Below are 20,632 nucleotides of genomic sequence, written 5' to 3'. Positions count from 1 at the left end.
TTTCACGAGAACTAATTTCTTTTCTTTTGATAACTTTTTGCGAAATTTTCTGTATACTGGTTGTGGAGTTTTCACAAGCTTCCAAAAATTTAAAGAGTTTGTTCGTTTCTTTGTTTCATTCCATTTTTAATCACTTTCAAGGAGGCTAATGTAAACACCTCTTTACAGTATAGCTGACCTGCAGGCATAAATATGATATTTTTTCTTCTTTCAACGTTTCATTTTCCAAAAGGGGAGAATTCATTAGGGCTTAACACTGAAGTCAAACGTAGTAATAGCACACATCACTCAAAAGTACTGTAAGAAAAAGTGACACGCTGACACCGCTTGTAGAGTCACGTGATGTTTATAAAACCCTGGCAGCAACAATACTATATTTTCTGCTTGATAATCTGGGGCTCTTTCTGACTCCTACTGCCTGCCAAGGTTGCGTAATCATGTGAAAATAAATTTCCAACAACTTTCCGTATCTGCGTTTTACCGTGACCGTCGTATCGATTATTCCAATTGTTTCAAGGTTGCTTGGCGACTGCCTCATATCATCTGCTTTTCTGAGTTACGAGGGAGCGTTCAGTTGGGAATTTCGGAACAGCATGGTGTACGAGGATTGGGTGAAGGATGTTCGAGATAGGAAGATTCCGCTCTCAGATCCATTCAGACTCGAAAGCTTGCTCACCGACGAAGTGGAAATCAGCAAATGGGGTTCTGAAGGTAATGGACAAGTTCCAATCAATATAATGTTGGAAGTTACGGTTAATTTCTTTTCTCTTCGATTTTTTCCTATTCAATGTTAAGTGGCGTGAAGGAATTTGCCTCGTTCTTTGCCAACCATTAAACCATAGGAGTAGGACCGATGGAGCAACGTCGATGGAAATAATATTCATCATTATGTAATAAAAAACTGGGTACTAACCAGATATAATTAGCATAGTTGTATTTTTCGGAATTGTTTTTTTTGTTCTTTCCACGGCGTACTGCTGCTGGTTATTTTATCAGCTCAAAAATGATGCCCACTAAACAATATCTAAGTGCAAGTTGCGTCGCTTCACAGGTTTGCCGCCCGACGAACTTTCGATTCAGAACGGAATACTGACCACCAGAGCTTCCCGTTTTCCTCTCTGCATCGATCCACAGGAGCAAGCTCTCAGCTGGATCCGGAAGAAGGAGGAGAAGAACAACTTAAAGGTAATTCCTCATCATCCGCGGTTTCCTAGCGGATAGTGATTGGTGTGTGTATGCAAATCAGCCGTCTGTATGCAAATTATGTTAGCGACAAAAAAACATGTTCTACCACGTCACTGTGGTTTTAGCCTTAATTGCATCGTTTAATTTTGCCATATTGTTTACCAGGTTTGTTTCCAGCGTCGGGATTTGAACAGTTGACCCTGTTGGTGTATTTCGTTAATTATACGATGCAATTAAAAACGAGGTCCTACCGAGATTTGAACTCGGATCGCTGGATTCAAAGTCCAGAGTGCTAACCGTTACACCATAGGGCCGCTACACCCCCTAAGAATATAATCGCAGTGATCATATATTGAGACTTTAATATCGCTCTTGTCTGTGGAAATCGGCCGAAGCACGATTTCAAGACCTTTTATTTGCTTTGAGCGTTTACCAGACGTGACCAACGGTCAAAACATATACGGTTTGAAACTACTCCATAATCTTTGAATGATGGATTTGTCGGCATCAATTAATTAAGTAATTTCTTATTTACAATTTCTGCAGGGGTGAACATGTACAAACATCCATGCTCTCCTACGAAAAACTAATCGTTATCGTTTAAATTTCTTGGCATTTTTTCTCACGCATACGCGTCACAACTTGGCGGGCCAAATACTGAAGGGCGATTCTTTTGCAGATAAACGATCTTATCAGGTGTAATCTTATCGCCTTGTGGAAAATTAGAATTTCCCATTGTGTTGTGGTTTATTTGACGATATTTGGTGATTTATATTGAAACAGATTTAACTAACAAGTTTTCGTATAATTCCAGCATGGTCAAAATCCTTAGTTTTTTTGCTATTTCCATGTACTTTGGAATCCATTCTTACCAAATATTGAAGCTACCGCATTGTCAGGGCCGCAATACCACGATCTGATGTTTTTTTGCAGGAATCATCTTTCAACAGTCCCGATTTCCTGAAGCAACTTGAGCTGGCGATCAAATACGGTTTTCCGTTCCTGTTCAAAGATGTGGACGAATATATCGACCCTGTGATCGATAATGTACTCGAGAAGGACGTGAAGGGTGGACAGGGAAGAGAGTTTGTGATACTTGGTGAGTGTTTGCCAAGAAAGATCCTACGGTTGGTAAGAACTTATTGGTTTATGAACCGATTGGGTTTCGGGAGAACTGTACCGTCACGCTGGTGTTAACCGATAGATAAAACTCTAACACAAAACAAGGTACAAGCAATGGAGCCAATAATATGTTTTAAGTAAGCTGCATACATGGCTGCTGTTACGACATGCACTGATGAGACCTTATACGTCGAAACAGTGACCCTGTTTGCAACTTACTTGAAACACAACACAAAGGTTACTAGTACTGAAGCAACGTATTATAGCCCGCGGGCACCATTAGTCTTGTTATCTACGTCCCTTGCGTCTGTTTCTTCTGTTTATGGGATATTCTATTAAGTTTTTAGAAACTGTGATACTTTTATGGAAGTCAAAAAGTTTTTGTGTTGCGAAATGGTGAACTTAAACTTATTAAACAGGAAACCAGTCCAAATTTAAATGTTTGTTGTCGTGTGCGTCGCAGGTGACAAGGAGGTCGATTACGATTCAAACTTCAAGCTTTATTTGACGAGTAAACTTTCCAACCCCCGATATTCGCCTGCTGTGTTCGGTAAAGCCATGATCATCAACTACACCGTTACACTGAAGGGATTGGAGGGTAAGTAATGTATTCGGACATTGTGACTTCAATAAGTTTCAAATTAAAAAGCTCATATCACACTAACTTGTTTCCTGAATTTCATGTTAGACATGTTATGTTTATTTAGTAGACACATTTTTTGTTCTTTTTAAAAAAGTTGTTTTCGTTTAAAAATAAACAGTAGTTTACCAGAAATGCTGCTTTTTTTGTGACCTTACGCTGAAAAATGTTTCGCAGACCAACTTTTGTCGGTCATCGTCAAGTTCGAACGCAAAGAACTCGAGGAACAACGCGAGAGATTGATCCAGGAAACCTCAGAGAATAAAAAACTGCTAAAAGATCTCGAGGACTCCTTGCTTCGAGAACTCGCCACATCGAAAGGTTTGTGACGTAACAAAACATTTTCCTGTTCGGTTTATGTAACAACAAAATTGTTGTGATAGGTATCTTAGAAAAGAATATTTCGAATTTATTTACAAACAATTATTCTGGAACTGATATATAACACTACCTCTTGGTGTATGTTTTATCAGATTCAGAAATATTAATTATTGTTTTTTTTGTGAAACAGGAAATATGTTGGATAACACGGAGCTCATCGAAACGCTGGATGAGACCAAGTCTAAAGCTACGGAAGTTTCGGAGAAATTGGCGATGGCTGCCAAGACTTCAGCGGATATTGACAAGCTCAGAGACGGGTTGGTTTGCATTCGTTTATATTCACAACCTAATTGATTTTTTCGCAATCTTTTGAGGATCAGCAAAATGTCTGGCGCCAACTAGCGGAAGTTGTCAGAGATATTTTTTGTTAGTTCGCATAACCAACTGCAAATTATCATATGTTTTATACAACATTTCACATGTTAACTGGACGAGACAATCTTTTCCTCATTTATTGCCAAGTTCCCTCTCCACACGTCAAAAAACAATGTTGACTCTGGTCGTAACATTCCCTTTTCCCCTGTATAGTTACCGTCCGGCGGCCAGGAGAGGAGCAATCCTCTTCTTCGTCCTATCAGAGATGTCGGTGGTGAACAACATGTACCAGTTCTCACTTAACTCCTTCCTGGATGTTTTCGATCTCTCGCTCCGGAAGAGTTTGCCTGATTCCATCCTCCACAAGAGATTGAGAAACATCATCGATACCCTCACTCACAACATCTACAACTACGCTTGCACAGGTGGGGTTGTGAGGTTTGACAAATACATACTGGTCGTTTGTTACGAGCCGTCTTCCTTGTGTTTATTGCACTTTTGCATGGGAAGACAATTGGAATCAGTGACTATGCTCTACGTTTATTTTACCTTTAAACATCAGTTTTAAAACATCAGTTTTTATAAATATGACAGCTCTGTCAAGAAGAGAAAATTTTTTTTATCGCTTTTGGCATCGCATAAGATTTTTCAGCTGTTGTTCGCATAAAAGAGTCAACTGTATGGAAAGTTGCAATTGAAAAGACCTGAACAAATGAACCCAATTTTTCAGGTTTATTCGAGAAACACAAACTCCTCTTTTCTTTCCAAATGACGATTAAGTTGGAACAAGACCAGGGCAACATCGGTCAGGAGGAACTGGATTTCTTCTACAAGGGAAATATCGCACTGGAAAAAAGCAGGTGAGACTTCGGCTCGCCATTCACACAGTTCGCATATCTCCATGTGGATTTGTGGTATATTACTTGCACGACATGACATAGAGTGTCGTGGTTACTGTAGTTATGTAAAGTGCTAGTTCAATGTTTACATGTTTGTGTTTGGTTTGTAGAACTGAAATCCATTGCTGCAGGTGTTGCATCATGTGTGGTTTGCCTCACTTAATACAAGTTAAAACAATAAACTATGGTTAAACATGTCCATAGCATGTTTTTGTCCATTGCAATAAATACGATTCACTAAATTCATTTAAGCGTAATAGTTAATGTATGTTTTTTTCTTTAGCACAATGCCATAAAATTTGCATACAAGGTTTACCAATTTGCATATAACAACTTTTTTGAATATGTTACAGCCGACGCAAGCCCCACGATTGGGTGCCAGAACAAGGTTGGCAAGATATCATAGAGCTCGCCCGTATCCTCCCAGACACATTCGGATCTCTTGCGGATGATGTGGACAGGAATGAGAAGAGCTGGAAGGCTTGGTATGATCACGACACACCAGAGTCAATCCCTTACCCTGGGAAGTACAAGGATGGGATCACGGACTTCAACAAACTCTGCCTTCTCAGGTGGGGCAATATGTATTTTTATCAATTTAGCGCAAATATCGTTCTAGTAAAGGTATATTTTGTCGTCAAAAATGTGGTTATAACAGTATGTTCGAACAATAACTTCCAAAAAAATATGTGAGCTGCAGATAGGGCCCCTGTGTCGACAAGGTCTTATTAGTGCAGCTTGCTCATACGTAGCGCAGTGCTCCGCAAGCTTTTGTCGCTGACATCACACAACTTTTCAAAGTTCAACCCTATCTGTAAGAGTTATGACGTCACACTGGACGTTCTTTGTGATACGTGCCGCAGAACTTTCATTGTAAGCAGATGATAAACGGGCGCTGGCCTGATGAATATGGTGTATGGAAGTGTAATGTAGAGTTGAACACCTTTGCTCTTAATCAAACCTATTTTCACAGATGTTTCCGTGTCGATCGCGTGGTTCGTGCCGTCACTAATTACGTCATAATCAAGGTTGGCGAGAAGTACGTGCAACCCCCCATCATAAGTTTCGAGGCGATTTACGAGCAAAGCAACCCTTTATCGCCGATAGTGTTCATCTTGAGTCCTGGATCCGATCCCGCCAGTGATCTCATGAAGTTGGCCGAGAGGTTTGCAAACAATAAATACAATTTGATGCTTTTTGTGTTATTGGAAACAGACTGATCCTGTTTTTAAGCAAGTGATATGTGTGTGACCGCCAGGTGGTGTGTTTGTTGGTTTATAATCTTGTTCCAAATACACACAACTGAAAAGTTATCCAGATTCTAATCTCCCATTTCTCATCCATCTGTGGCGTTTTGCGGAGTAAATTAGTATAATTGTGTGAGCTGCATACAGATGGCCACTGTTTTGACCTGTAATGTCTCATCAGTGCAAATAAGTGTGACCCTTGTAGACGATTTTGATGACCAAACGGCCAGCCAAAAAAAGTTTCACGAATTGGTTTAAGTTGTAAAAAATCTTTTCTATCAGATCGGGTTTTGGCGGGAACCGTCTCAAGTTTCTTGCCATGGGTCAAGGTCAAGAGAAGGTCGCCCTTCAGTTGTTAGAGACGGCCATTGCACGTGGTCAATGGCTGATGCTTCAGAATTGCCATCTTCTCGTCAAATGGCTCAAGGATCTCGAGAAAGCACTCGGACATATACAGAAACCTCACCCGGACTTCAGGTAAACACGATTTGTTGATGAGATTGTCGTCGTTTCAGTTAAAGCAGAACTAATACCAGTAAACATACGAGTTTTTCCCCAACACGCATATGGAAAAATCTTAGGGTTGACTTATAAGGTTTCGTCAGTTCTGCCGGTGACTGTAATGTCTACATTGGTAATTAAAAAAAAATTTAATGTTAGTTTAAACTTCATACGTAAACCGGCGAATACAATTTTCCCTCAATATTGACATATGTAACGTAATATATGACGCATAATTTTCGTCAGACTCTGGCTCACGACCGAGTCCATTCCGGAATTCCCTATCGGCATCCTGCAGAGGTCACTCAAGGTCGTTACGGAACCTCCAAACGGTTTGAAGTTGAATTTGAGAAGTACTTACCACAAGATAACTGCTACCATGCTTGGAGAATGCCCCCATCCTTCATACAGGTATGGAAACTGCGTGTTTTGGTTCTTAAAATCGAGGTCGTTAAAGTATCTTTGAACTGAATTCTAGAATATATTGGTGTTCTTTGTATCTGTTTTGGTGTTCTTTGTATCTGTTTCATGAAACAAACCAAAATAAACATAATAAGTTGTCACAGTGACCGTTGCATAGCCCAGAATATGAAAGAATATTTTGCACTACCAGGTCTCTCGTCTTCGTGCTGAGTTTTTTCCACGCGGTGGTGCAAGAGAGACGCAAGTACGGAAAGATCGGTTGGAATATTCCATACGATTTCAATGAATCCGACCACACGGTAATTCCCCAAGTCACGTGGTTTGTGATAACCAATCACGTTCAAGTCTCACTTACGTTTGTTGACAGGTTTGCATGGACATATTGAAGACATACCTGGCGAAAGCGTTCGAACTGAACGACGATAAGATTCCTTGGGGCTCGCTTAAGTATTTGATCGGAGAGGTGAGGACTATAGATTATGTGTTAGATTCTCACAGCACGCAGTTAAACTTTTTCGTCGCATGTCCACAGAAAATCTCACATCTGTTAAGATTGCTCGATCGTTTTGTTATGATCTCTATAGTTTGTATCGCTTTCTATCAAACACACACGGGCATCCCAAACTTTGATCAATTGATTAAAATTATCCCCAACCCTTTGTATTTATTATAGCAGCAATTTTAATGAAACGACTGAAAAACTTCAAAGGCCAATATATATTTATATAGCGGCCTAGAATAATTGTCCGTTGCCGTAAAATTTATCTAAGATTAAACCCTTTGCTACCAATCGTGTAAAAATGTTCCTGCGCCCCCCAGTTTGTAAAACCTAAACCACATCTCAATACAGGTGATGTACGGCGGTCGAGCCATCGACAACTTTGACCGTAGAGTGCTCACTACATATATGGACGAATACTTCGGGGACTTTATCTTCGATACATTCCAACCTTTCCACTTCTACCACAACGAGGATGTTGATTACAAGATTCCTGAGGACCAGGGTAATAAGGACAGTTACGTTGACTTCATTGAAGGTCTGCCTTTGAGCAACACACCTGAGGTGTTCGGTTTACATCCCAACGCCGAGATCGGATATTACACACAGGTTCGTTAAATTTTTTTTTTTTTTTTTAGTTTGTTTTTAAACTAAATGTTTTTAGTTATTTTGAACAAAAAAAAACTTAAACGCTCATGAACAATAAGTATGAAAAATAAGATGGCATAGGCGCCGATAAAACCATAAGGGTTATCGAGTCAGGTGTCCATGAACTTACATCAGAACAAAGGTTTTAAATAAGTACGACAATACCTGTGGGCACACGATATGTTGTCAATAGGCGATATAGGATACAATTTGTTTGTCAGAAGGCATTCGGGTACCAGCAGGTCTGTTTAACCTTTTGCATATCGCATCGACTTTTTAAACAATCGTGACCAATATTTGGATGTATATTTTAACTCCATACTGATTCTTCTATACTTACTACCTATGCCTTTTTGAAGCTGCCTACAGGACAGAATAAGACTTATAATATATGTTTTCTTGGCCTGGAACTTGTTTCCACCAAACGCCGTAGATTGAACATGAATTTATGTGCACAGGCTGCCAGAGCGATGTGGGAAAATCTGGTCGATCTTCAGCCACAGACTGGAGACACAGGAGGAGGAATAAGCAGGGATGATTTTATCAGCAACGTTGCAAAAGACATCCAGGTTACTCTCGTCTGTTTTTTATTTCAATCATTAGGAAAGCTTTCATTTCAACGGTCATTATGTTTGCCATTTGCTTGCGCCTATTTTTAAACGGCAGAAGCCTGTATACTCAGGGTTGAGTGGTTCCAGATTTGATAACTTTTGGTAAAACCATCTTATGCTTACATACCATTGTTAACAGAACAAGATTCCAGCCCAGTTCGAGTTGGACAAGATCCACCGCAACTTTGGAGGGAACATCTCTCCAACTTCTGTAGTATTGCTGCAAGAACTCGAACGATGGAACAAGCTTATTGAAAGGATGTCGAGATCCCTCGTGGAGCTTCAGAGAGTGAGATATTGTTTGTAAAAATTACATTGCTTGCAAAAGTAGCACAATACGAGATTTTACTTGTATAAGCAATAGAGACAACTTATTAGGTCGAAACCGTGGCTCTGTGTACAGCTAACTGTAAACACAATATTGTGATTGGTATTTCCATAAATCTCTTCAGTCCCTTTCCTGGGACTTACCAACAACACGCAAATATAATATTAAGAACTGCTGGTTACGACATTGATGCTTTCAACCCCTGCTAATGTATTTCAGGCCTTGGCCGGTGAAGTAGGAATGAGTAACGAACTTGACGAAGTCGCGAGGGCGCTTTTTAACGGCCAGATTCCAATGATTTGGCGCAAACTCGCCCCCGACACTTTGAAGTCTTTGGGTAACTGGATGGAACATTACAAGAGGAGGTTCGACCAATACACCGGATGGGTAGACGAAGGTGAACCGGCGGTGATGTGGCTTTCCGGTAAGTTACTCGCGGTCGTCGTTTTATTACCATTGGTACCATCATTACCTCTGCTGATGAGTCAAACTATTGTGTTTTTTTAGTGTACAAGTTTTCTAAGTTCTGAAATTAATAATTTCAATTTTTGACCTGTGATAAACTTTAGTACAAAACATGGTTGATAAAAAATATTTAAACACACACTCGCGACCAGAAAACCAATAAATAGCGGAATTGTAGTAAATGTCCTACTCTACAACATTGATGTTAAAAAACGTTGCACATACTGAGTAATATTTTCGCCAGTCAAACAGTTAAAAATCAACCATCGTAAAACGTTTATCCAACAAGGTCTCCACATCCCCGAGTCCTACCTGACAGCATTGGTACAAGCAACTTGCCGTAAGAACGGATGGCCGTTGGATCGTTCGACTCTCTACACCCAAGTCACCAAATGGTCAACGGCCGAAGAGGTGACAGAGAGAACACATCAAGGTACACGACCTAAATATTGTATGGAACATAGTTGTGTAATAGAAGGTTATGCCCAGAAATCATACAGTATTTGCTCGGTGTAATGGAAGAAAAGTGGATCTGTGTCCTGAACTGGGGTTTGGTAAACAGGGTTCGTGTGAAACTCTGCCCTAAGCAGTAAAGGAAACTTATACCTGCATTAGAACATAACCATGCCGCCAGTGACGTAATGCCAAAAGTGCACACAAAAAAAACTGTCAGTACTCGCGTCTACTGTAATATGTCTTGAACGTGTTGTGGAATTGACAGCATCCATGTAATGATTTCCTTCACCAGGTTGCTTCGTGAGCGGTTTGTATTTGGAAGGGGCTGCTTGGGACGTCGAGGAATGTTGTCTTATCCGCCCGAAACCGAAGGAGCTTGTGCAGGAACTGCCAGTGCTAAAAGGTGATGCATACAGGGATATTGAAGCGTATTTAATCCAGTTCAGTATCGTTTTGGTCCAGGCCTATTTTATGTCTCTTTGTTTTAGATTTTTTAAACGTTAAAGTTGGTTAAATTTGTATTTACTTTGTCAAGATCTTACAACAGTGTCCGGGCGAACTTTCATAATTTATTTTATTGGCAAATGTGGGCATGTTGTGGATTTAAAGAATTTAAGGACGCTTAAGTGCAAATTACTTGGAATCGTGTGATCGATAAAATAATCTTTAAACGTGTGATCTCAGAAATATGTGTTTTACTTGGTTCTTACTTGCTATACGATGGGGTATCAGTGTGGAAGTCAGCTTCCAGGCCTAAAAATTTAATTTATGCCACTTAATAGCTGTCGGTTTATGAAGTCTGTGTGTTTTTTTCTCATATAAACCCACTCACTAGAATAAGCAGCCTGAAGCATTGAACTAACTCTCACAAAAACGTTTTAATTTTCCTTTTCCCCAGTTATTCCGATCGAAGCTCACCGCTTGAAGCTCCAGAACACGTTCACCACCCCCGTGTACACGACATCAATGCGTCGTAACGCGATGGGAGTTGGTCTTGTCTTCCAAGCCGATTTACACACTCACGAGCACATCTCACATTGGGTCCTACAGGGTGTCTGTCTCACTCTTAATTCTGACTAAATGTTTGGTTGAATGGGTTCTAGTGTTTATTTAATGTAAAATACTTTTATATGTGTTATAGGTTAGATATGTTGAAGCCTTTTATGTTTTAGTGTATCTTTATATGCCTGGAAGTTTTGTTTGCATGTTGGCTTTCCAGAAGTGTGGCCTTTTATGTTTTCAAATGTGATTAATATACCGTATTGTTTGCACTGTGACATGGAGTTGACTCATGCGCTGGGATTATAAAAAGATAATAAACTTTTTCGGATTCATAATAAAATAATTTTGTTGTTTTGTTGACACGTGTAACAGTGACAGGGGACTTATTTTTGAAAAATAACTCAGTTTTTTAGACAAAATGGAACTTCCGCCTCTGGGCAAATAGGTTAGGAGAGTGTGTTGCATAGCAGTGATATATCTCCAGAAACAAAATTAAAAAAATATTGTTAAGAAGGCGAAACGAAATTTAATTATTTTTGCGAATCTGCATCGCCGCAGGGCCGTCCGAGCATTTACATTTTCCCTTACAGAAACGAAGTAAACTGCAACGATTTTTAATTCTTCATATCTATTATGTTATGTTCCAAGATACTAACTTAGGATTGTAATTCAAAGAGACGTTAAACCCAAATAAAAACGCTGATACATATCACAAATAAAACTCACAACCTGGGGAGTTTTAAATACATTTAGGAAGTGGACACAAAGTTTTACATTTGGTCTTTTTCTCGATAAGAAATTTAAAAGCGCTATAATTCATGTAATTTAACTATTTTACTTTTGCAAACTAAGATTTCTATTAAAATATTTGAACTTACTCAAGCATGACGACGGTTCTTTGCCGGCTGTAGGTCACGAATCTAGTTGTTCCTTAACGCACGAAAATATGTTTTATTCCTGGCGTCGTTGCCTCGTATTCATTAGGCTTTTAATGTTAAAATATTTACGACATTTGTTCTCTAAAATGCAGTAAAAGTAGTTGAAATTTCAATTATTTATGTTAAAATATTATTGAAATGAAACATATTATGTTTTTTAGTTCGGTAGCAATTTTTAGTTAAAAACAATTAGAATCCTTGAGAAATGCTTCGTTCACTGAAAGTTCGTCAACAACTTACTAAATTTGCCAAACAACATTATACAACTCAAGCTGCTGTTGCTTCATCTGGCTCACAAGCAAAATTATCTGTATTACCAAGTGGTCTGCGTGTTGCCAGCACAAACGAAGATGCCGCGGTTGCCCAATTCACCCTACTTGTAAACTCTGGAAGTCGCGATGAATCACTGTTAAACCTTGGAATCACGCACTGTTTGCAGTGCACAGCAGGTCTGACCGGTTCTCGCAACACAGCATTTTTGACCACTCAGTTGCTTTCATCACTTGGAGCTGATTTACAGGTTTCAGCTGGCAGAGAACACACTCTGTACACAGTCCGGTGCAATCCTACCCATGCTCATGAAGTGTTTACCGATGTTGTAGCTCCTACTATTCTCGGGGCCAAGTTTCCTTGGTATGAAATTGAAACTGTAGTTTCAAGGATGAAATATCAGAAGGGAGTTGCTGCCAATGACCCATGTTTTGTGTTAATGGAAAATGCTCACAAGGTAATTTAACTTGGTTTGAAACAAACTGTGTTAAGTCGGGGAGTTTATTGAAAACTCGATTTCACCTATATAGGCATTATCAGTATATTATTCAAATATAATCTTTTTTAATTTAACTAGTAAGATAGTTTCTGCTTGATTCTTTGCTTAGGCAATGAAATAATTTGTCTGTCCTAATTATATAACTGCTGTTATCGCTTACAATATATATAGCGTGAAACTAGAAATAGTGTTTGAAAATTTTTGCACGATATATCAGATTGCAAGAAATTATTTCTCTTGTAGGCTTCATTCAAAGGTTCGTTGTCAAATTCAGTCATGAGTCCAGATCACATGATTGGCAAACATACCTCCGAAATGTTGAAGGCTAAATTTGATGAGTCCTACTCATTAAACAACATGGTTTTGGCTGCAAGTGGAATACGTCAGGAAGTTCTAATTCACATTGGAAATACATTGGATGGAGTTGAATCTGGTATTGTAAAACTGTCTACAGCTTACACAATTCATATTATTGGCTCCACTTTGCTGTTCATTTTAGTTTGCTATTTTCTGAATGTCTGTCATTGATATACACACATGCATACAAGCACTTCCAATGTCTGTGTTATTGAATGGATTTCTTCCAGAGTTAATTTTACCAAAAAATGCTTTATTCAGACGATATATGTGTGCCCTGTTACAAACAAATTGTTTATGCTACATATGCTGTAGTATAGCTTATATATATATTTATTTGTATACACCGGTATAGCCCATGGTTTCAACCACTTAAAAAAATGTTAAGGTGCAAGTGTACAAAGACCTGCTTCAAAATTTGTTGGTGGTGAAGCTCACACCGGAATCCCATCTTCTATAACTCACACAGCTCTGACATTTGAGGGAGTGGCACTGAATGACAAGGATGCTGTGGCTCTCTCTGTGCTCCAATATGCTCTAGGTTAGAACAGTTTCTACTCTATTGTTTATTAACTGCAACCTTCTTATTCATTTTATGGCATGGTAAACATGGTTTCTTGAGTATTTAAAAACAGTTTTTTAGTGTTGTCGTGGGTTATTTTTGTCATTTATGACTTAGCTCAAAAATTGCTTAATTTGATGCTTTCAAGCAACTGCCCATGTTTATTCAGTTTGTCATTACAGTAATCAGAATACAAAACCATCAGTTTTAAAATACTAGTCCACTGTCTTAAAGATGATCAGACCTGCAGTTAAGAACCACTGTGTTTGTTTACATCCAGTAATCTAAAATGTGAGAAATTTGTGTTGCAGGCACAGGTGGCAGTGTTAAACGTGGATCCGGTCTTGCCAGTGGCGTACTCAGCCCAGCACTTGAGAAAGTGGCCAACGGAGCATTTTCTGTCAATGCATTTTCCGTCAACTACTCGGACAGTGGCTTGTTCGGCATCTACGTCAGCTCTTCGCAAGAGGGCGCCAACGCGGTCGCGCAAGCCGTAGCCGCCGAATGCAAGAAGATTTGTAACAATGGGGTTTCGGATGCCATGTTAAAAGGTGCAAAGGAAAGGCTGAAGTCCGATCTTCTTATGAAATCTGAGTCTATGTCGAATGCAGTGCATGATATGGCCGTGCAGACGGCTGTACTCGGTACCATAGCTCAGCCATCCAGTGTAGCAGCGCTGATCGATGGCGTTACGGCACAAAATGTATCCGCTGTCGCCAGACGTGTTTTGGGAGGTAAGAGAGGTTTGGCGACAGTCGGTCGAGGTGGTGATGGACCTTTCCTTCAGGATCTGTAACTTTTCGGCTGTTTTTTTCTTTTAAATTTGACCGAGTTTCCAGATATTATAGTTCAAAATTTAAGGAATTAAAAAACTTTTTGTGCTCCGTGGTTGAAGATTTCCGGCAAGTTCCCCTGTCTCCATTACGTCGGTTTGCCAACACTAGAAGTTTATTTATTTGAAAAATAAACGGAAGTTCATTTGAGCTAACTTTCAAAGCGGTGAGTTCCAAAGTTGGACTTCAATGTGTTGAAGTGGTTTGAGGATAAAGTTTTGCTTGTACTAGAAAGTTAAACAAATCATTTCTTTCGAAATATCCTTTGAAGCACGATTTGCAGCGGATTTTATGTTCGAAGGAACATAAGAACATGATCAACGCTGTCTTTGCTACAATCAAAACCAAGAGCGAAACCAGATATAAGCATAAGAAAATAAAGCACATAGATTTTTATTTTTTGTAAAATTCCACCATATAAACAATGAAGTTCGTGCGATAAAGCAATTATCAAAACTGGGCTTCGAAAAAAAATTTAAGCCGGCTCTTGGCACCTGGTACTTCGACTTTGCAGCTACAATCTTAAAACCGATAAAGACACTCGACAAAATGCCGCGACCAACAAAATTAATCCGGTTTAGAGGCAATGTGGTAACTGTTCAGGCGTTGAGTTCTCCATGTACACGCAGACCATCAGGCGTAAATGTATGACAGCAAGTAAATGAGGCATAAGTTTGAGCGTTGGTCGAAAAAAATGCTTCGAAAATTGTCTTTCTTTGAGAGATAAATAGTGCCATCATGCGGTGATCGGTGGCAATCCGCCGTCTTGTTTTCCGTTTTCAGCTTCCGCCGGTTCTTCTTCGTCCTTGGCTGGAGCAACTCTATTCACGTGGTAAATTCCCCGTCTTGTAATCTGCCGAAAAATAAAACAATTATAAGTCCGCTAGTGGGTGCTAGTGAGTCTTAGACTAAAACACCTCAACAATAATCTTCCCGACCCATGTACCAAGAAGAAAACCTGATCGGTGTATGTGCCCAGGATATCCTGGGTTCAAATCCCGGTGCGGTAAAAAAAAACGTGTTTTGCTTTTATTAATATAAGCAAGTTTACAAAATTCAAGAAAGAAGAGCCAGCAGGTAAACAAATGGCAAGAACTTATCACAAACAAATAGGTTAAAATCTTGGAATTGAAAAACAAAACAAAACGCTTTTGAGATTTTGAAGGCAACAAACTGAACAAAACATCAACAATTTGTTCGTTACAAAAAGAGGAAGCTTAATGCAAATGATTGCATGCTTAGAACGGACTCAAATTGCATAAACGAAAGCACTGGAAGATGTCCAACAGTAGTACACATTTGTCTGTACAACAAGTCTCATAATTCTATTCATTTCCTATCGTTCTTGTAAGTGTAGCTGGTACAGCTTGTCGTTGTGCCAGAAGAACTAGTGCTTGGTGGACTTGTTTGTAATACGGCCAGTTTTTTAACCAATCGCCTTCTTGGTAAGGTTCCATTAACTGTTCGTCGTTCCCAATGTGTGACTGAGTTTTGTGGGGAGTTCCTACTTCTGACATGCTGATATTTATCTGCATTTTTGCATATTTTTCACCATCTTCGTTCCTTTGTTCGTCGGCACCCAATTTCGAATCCTGATTTGTTCCGGTGTAAGGCAGAGGATTGACTTTGGTTTTCGAATAATTCTACAATTACAACCCGTCAGGTATTACGCAAAGTCGCAAAATCGTTGTTTCAAGATCTGTTAACTTTGACTAAATGTATCTGGCCAGTCACCCGCGAACTTTAACGAATTTCGATAAATGTTTTACGAAACGAGTAAATTTTCTTATTAGGGCTAAGCTAAGCGCAGTTGTTTACGTAAAAATCAGCGGCTCTGGTTGATACATGGGTTTGTGACAAAAGTATAAAATAATACGAACCCTAAGAGCACGAAGTTACATTAGTTGGGTTTAGACCAGTGGTTCTTAACCTTTTTTTATCTCATTTCTCACTTTCAGTTTAAACTTAATCATTGTTTTCCACTAGTATGTAAATTTTTTAACTAAGAATTTAATTCTTGCATCTGTTATACTTTTTTAACTCTTTCTACCGCATGGCATGACCAATTGCCAATAAGTGTACGGCACACTGTGAATACAGAACATAATATTACTTTTCCAACTACTTTTTATTTCGGTGCCGACCACCTACAACCCTATAACTTTCCAACAGTAAGAACACCGGTTTCGACCGAGATTCGGTGAAACGACCATAAAATGTTAACTCACCAATCTGAATAGGAGCAGTGATATGAGTCCCACAGTACAAATACATCCCAGTGAAATAAGCAACACCGCCCACGACTCCAGGTCACCAGATGACGCTGTTCCTACGTTACCCTCCGCCGCCGCTGCGTCACCGTTTGTTTGTGACGTCACATTGGCGGTAGCATTTTCCGGAACTTCTGTATTGTCTCGAACAGTGTTTACCCCCCATGAATTTTGGGTCGTGGTGAATGTTTCGGTTGGTTGAACACTTGGAGTGAAAACCATAAAGCACGTGATCGTTGCCGTTCCGCAACGCTGATCAACCGTATCCGTTTTTGTGTACGTTGCTCGGTCGCAATATATCGACACAATGCCATCAAGGATTACGTCATTGTCGCCAGTATGATTCTGCGTGCTCGGTTTTTGTGCGACTTTGCAAGTAAGTGACAAACTGCGATCCATGCTGTCTTCAACGCCACCCTCAGGGTCCATGTCGTCGGGAATCGATTCGTCTCGACATTGAATCCATTCATTGTCCGTCAGATTGGCCAGATAGTATGTTTTGCTTGTGAGTAAATTGATATTCTGTTTCGCTCCGTTGCACTCCACCTAGGGGTCAAAATAAATTTTTTTAAACGATAAAGATATTTCTGTGAGCTGCATAGAGATGACCACTGCTTCGACCTACAAGGTCGCATAAAGGTCATTGTCAAATTAAGTATCAACAATTGCTGCTTTAGATATGTTTTCTTTTCTGGCCTATTTTTAATATTTTGTCATTGTATGAAACTCTACCAATTCAACGTCGTTATCATTGTTGCAGACAATTTCCGGCGAATCCCGTGGAATGTCGAAAAAATTCTCGCATCCGATGGCGGTCATTGTTGTAGCGGCTGTTGTCATGACAACTGGACTGTTATCGTTGAATGTCGCTTGCGTGGGCGATACTGGAAAATGTGACGACGTTTGCTCTGATAATTTAAATAATGATAGTTGATGGCCGAATAAGACAAATTAAACTGAAAACCTCAACAATTTGTTGTTTGCTTATTTTCCTATGTTATGGCATGGCTAGCAAAATTCTTTGTATTCGCAGTGATACTATTTCATTTAACACAGGATAATTGTAACTCCACCCCAATGGTAAAAAAACATATAAACGTCAGTCGTACCTCCAGTGGTTACGTGTTGTGTAGAAGTGCTACTGGTGGTGGTGTTAAAGTGTTGGAATAATTCGGTCGTCGTGATCCCAACGTCCGCTCTCTTCTGCTTGTCACGCACCACTGCTTTCCCGTCACCCTTGTCAGGTTTTGGGAGCAGTCGCCACGGATAAAATGTGGAACGTGTCGTGCTCCGGGGCGGCGTGGGCGTTGTGAGTTTCACTGAAAGATTGTTGGTTAAAGTTCCGAAAGACTGGGTTTCACCATTTAATTCAAAGTAATGTCTCAAGAACAGTAAACAGTGGATAGAGCATTTTGCGAAAAACAACGTCTTTAAAGTTCAACACATGCCCAAAATTATACTAGTATGAGGCGCCCAAACCACTAGCTGCATTATTTACACACTGATTGGTGATGCTGTTTCAGATAAGTTCCGCGCCAAGGAATTTCCCGCGATTGTTGTAATTTGGGCATTTAAAGCATTTATTATATGCAAAACAACTTAGAAAAGGTGCTTAAATAATATTGTTTTTTTTTCCACAGTAGCCAAAATTTAAATGTAATAAGAAGGCTGACAGATTTTAGCCTACGGAAATGCTTGTAGTAAAAAATTTAAAATCGCCACAGCAATTGTAACATAATGTAATTTAATTCCCAGAATCAACTGCAAAGCCTCAAACTCACGAATTTCGCAGGTACAAAGTTCAGGTCCCTTTCTGTTGCACAGGTCGCCATAGCAACAGAGGGCACATGACCTCGGGCAGCTGTGGTCGTTTTGGTCGCGGTTTGTGCTGCATGCTTGTGCCTGATAACAAGACTTCATGATTTGAGCGCTTCCCAGTGAGTCGTTCCGCACCTCAGTGTAGCACACGTTCTATAAGCAAAACATACAATTGGGGCTCACCGAAATCATATTGAAGCAAAGAGCCATAATATCCTATGACTTATCATGGGTGGTCGTTTTTTCAACTTAGTTTTTTTATTACAAATTTACGCGTTTCCGGACAAATTAAGTTTCAAAATCACGATTAGGAAACAAGGAAAGCAGAAACATAACAATTCATACAACAACCTTTAAAGCAAATATCTTATTTTCTTATGATAGTATGACGTTGCTCTTTCAACCTGTTTTGCGTAAACATCTGATTTTCTCCAAATACTGTTTTTTTTACCTGATCGATTCCACAGGTTTTAATCGTCAAACATTCTTCTTCTGATCTGGCGCTGTTGCAATCGTAACATTGTAAACCTTGGAACATATTTAGGCTTTACTTTATGCTGGGTAAGATTTACACTATATTCTGTTTGTTCATTCATAAGGTCGACAATTTTGATATTGGAAACATAAAAAAACAGCAAGTTTGCGTTGCCAGTCTTTAAAGTAATGACATGACGTGTTGTACGTTTTTTTAGCAATTAACAAACGTTATATAAAACAGTAACCCAAATACCATGTTATCGCATCGTAAATCAACCAGTTGAGTTATGGGAGTTGTGTAAACATACGGAGAATGTGTTTGTATTGCTTCCATGTATTATTAACGTGACATTGGCAAGTTCAGTGACCTCCGATTATTAAGGTGGCTGGTAAGCTTGCTTGCGTGCGTCCACTTATTATTTATGCATGAATACAACGGTGTATGATTAAGTCTTTCCTGGTACGAACATACAAGGCCTTTTAGCAGGCGTGTATAATTTGCCATTGTCTACGTAAACAATGGGTAATTAATAAATTCGAATTACGGCTATTGTCTATTATTACAGTTTATTTAAAACACGAAACGTAGATCTTCTTGTACTTTGGGTACTTTTTGAAGGGTTAAGTCGATGTATTTCTAATTCTTACCTGAAATAAATTTACTCGCAAATAATTGCATGAAAACCAGGAGCAAGCATCTTCTCAATGATCTCATTGTATATTAAGACGAATATTAACACAAAGTTGATCACCTAAAACACCAAAATAACACGTTTGTTATAGTAAAACCTGCCACAACAGGAATATCATTTATTTGTAACAACTTACGAAATACTCTTTAAAAAGTAAATTACTTTGAAAGTAATCTAAATCTATTGCTTTAATACTGAGTAATCTGTACCATTGCTTTTTAACGAATTTCATAAATTTGACCTTTTCGCCTTCAACAATGCGCATTGTTTCTAATAGAATAAATATTGAAATGTATTCGAACGTATTTCATTCTGACCAATCTGATTTGCTGCACCTGACACAAGAGTTTACACACAAACACATCTGCTTTCCCACAACAATAAATTTGGAAACCACAAAACACACGACGGAGTTGTTCGGTTTGAAGCTCGCTCAAACACCTCACCGCAAAACCCCCTTACAGAAGTTTGAGCTCAATCATAGACTTTATTGCTCACTTTCTCGTAACCTTCAACGTTTGTATACGACCCCAGTATTTTTAGGACAAGGCAAGACAATGACGTGACAATTCCATACAATTCTATGTACTTAGCGTGTTTTCGGTCAACTCCTAAACCCGCAGTCTATCTTAACTTGTGACGTTTACCCAAAGCATCGCGTACAAACAGTAGCAACCTCATACAATCAGCGCATATTTTAAATCAGCCAAAAAAAAACAACCAACTGTTTGAAAGTCCGAAGTGAGCAGCATATTGTAACCATGGTAACCGTAATGCAATATTAATGCGCGAGGCGCCAATATTTTTGCCGCCAATTTCGGAAAGTGCGCGGACAAGTTTTGTAACGTCATTTTGTCGGAAGGGAAGTTATTAGACTTCGCCTTATATGGAAAAATGCTGTGTTGGACATTTCAGTTCCAGACCTGGTAAGCCAAGATCTTTGCGAGGTTCAACAATGTACAGCGCTAAATTTTATGTAATACTAAATTGTTTAATTTTTGTGGGTTTTGCTTCAATCGAATGTTTACCAACAAAATCAACAGCATAAATATAAGACACAAGATGTTTTATCAAAAACGTTGAATTTCTCCTTTGATATCAATGTGTGTTGACAGTTGTTGACGAATGTTGTCGTGTGTAAAACTACATGTGGACGGTTGGCGTGGAAGCCGATCTCTCTGCTGTCGGAACATA

General features: G+C 39.3%; 3 protein-coding genes and 1 non-coding gene across 4 annotated transcripts in view; 2 read left to right on the top strand and 2 right to left on the bottom strand.

Moving 5' to 3' along the window:
- Positions 1–11,050, top strand: part of LOC145903333 (dynein axonemal heavy chain 10-like) — a 62,139-nt gene extending 51,089 nt beyond the window's left edge. Inside the window, exons 72-92 of the mRNA XM_082991409.1 lie at positions 518–711; positions 1,052–1,185; positions 2,119–2,284; positions 2,771–2,905; positions 3,125–3,268; positions 3,459–3,585; positions 3,857–4,068; positions 4,374–4,503; positions 4,896–5,114; positions 5,516–5,707; positions 6,072–6,266; positions 6,537–6,701; positions 6,904–7,012; positions 7,081–7,176; positions 7,564–7,821; positions 8,319–8,429; positions 8,611–8,760; positions 9,019–9,223; positions 9,554–9,697; positions 10,013–10,123; positions 10,619–11,050. Of these exons, the coding sequence (XP_082847535.1) occupies positions 518–711; positions 1,052–1,185; positions 2,119–2,284; positions 2,771–2,905; positions 3,125–3,268; positions 3,459–3,585; positions 3,857–4,068; positions 4,374–4,503; positions 4,896–5,114; positions 5,516–5,707; positions 6,072–6,266; positions 6,537–6,701; positions 6,904–7,012; positions 7,081–7,176; positions 7,564–7,821; positions 8,319–8,429; positions 8,611–8,760; positions 9,019–9,223; positions 9,554–9,697; positions 10,013–10,123; positions 10,619–10,800 (3,379 nt within the window). The 3' untranslated portion in view covers positions 10,801–11,050. The remainder of the gene's footprint in view (positions 1–517; positions 712–1,051; positions 1,186–2,118; positions 2,285–2,770; positions 2,906–3,124; positions 3,269–3,458; positions 3,586–3,856; positions 4,069–4,373; positions 4,504–4,895; positions 5,115–5,515; positions 5,708–6,071; positions 6,267–6,536; positions 6,702–6,903; positions 7,013–7,080; positions 7,177–7,563; positions 7,822–8,318; positions 8,430–8,610; positions 8,761–9,018; positions 9,224–9,553; positions 9,698–10,012; positions 10,124–10,618) is intronic.
- Positions 1,428–1,499, bottom strand: Trnaq-uug (transfer RNA glutamine (anticodon UUG)). Its single transcript has one exon. It is a non-coding gene; the product is annotated as a tRNA-Gln (tRNA).
- A 775-nt stretch (positions 11,051–11,825) lies between the features above and the next one.
- Positions 11,826–14,331, top strand: LOC145902629 (cytochrome b-c1 complex subunit 2, mitochondrial-like). The gene is made up of 4 exons (XM_082990672.1): positions 11,826–12,387; positions 12,673–12,862; positions 13,175–13,327; positions 13,660–14,331. The coding sequence occupies exons 1-4, from the start codon at positions 11,866–11,868 to the stop codon at positions 14,142–14,144; spliced, it is 1,350 nt and encodes a 449-aa protein (XP_082846798.1). The 5' UTR covers positions 11,826–11,865; the 3' UTR covers positions 14,145–14,331.
- A 586-nt stretch (positions 14,332–14,917) lies between these two features.
- Positions 14,918–18,371, bottom strand: LOC145901759 (uncharacterized). Its single transcript, XM_082989533.1, has 5 exons — positions 18,233–18,371; positions 17,561–17,770; positions 17,184–17,359; positions 16,410–16,997; positions 14,918–15,034 (listed from the first exon to the last, which is right to left on the bottom strand). Exons 1-5 carry the CDS (start codon positions 18,369–18,371, stop codon positions 14,918–14,920), a joined length of 1,230 nt encoding a protein of 409 aa, XP_082845659.1.
- Positions 18,372–20,632: the final 2,261 nt, after the last annotated feature.

This window comes from Ascidia mentula, chromosome 5, assembly GCF_947561715.1.
Source record: "Ascidia mentula chromosome 5, kaAscMent1.1, whole genome shotgun sequence".
NCBI lineage: Eukaryota > Metazoa > Chordata > Ascidiacea > Phlebobranchia > Ascidiidae > Ascidia > Ascidia mentula.
This window is presented reverse-complemented; position numbering and strand designations above follow the sequence as displayed.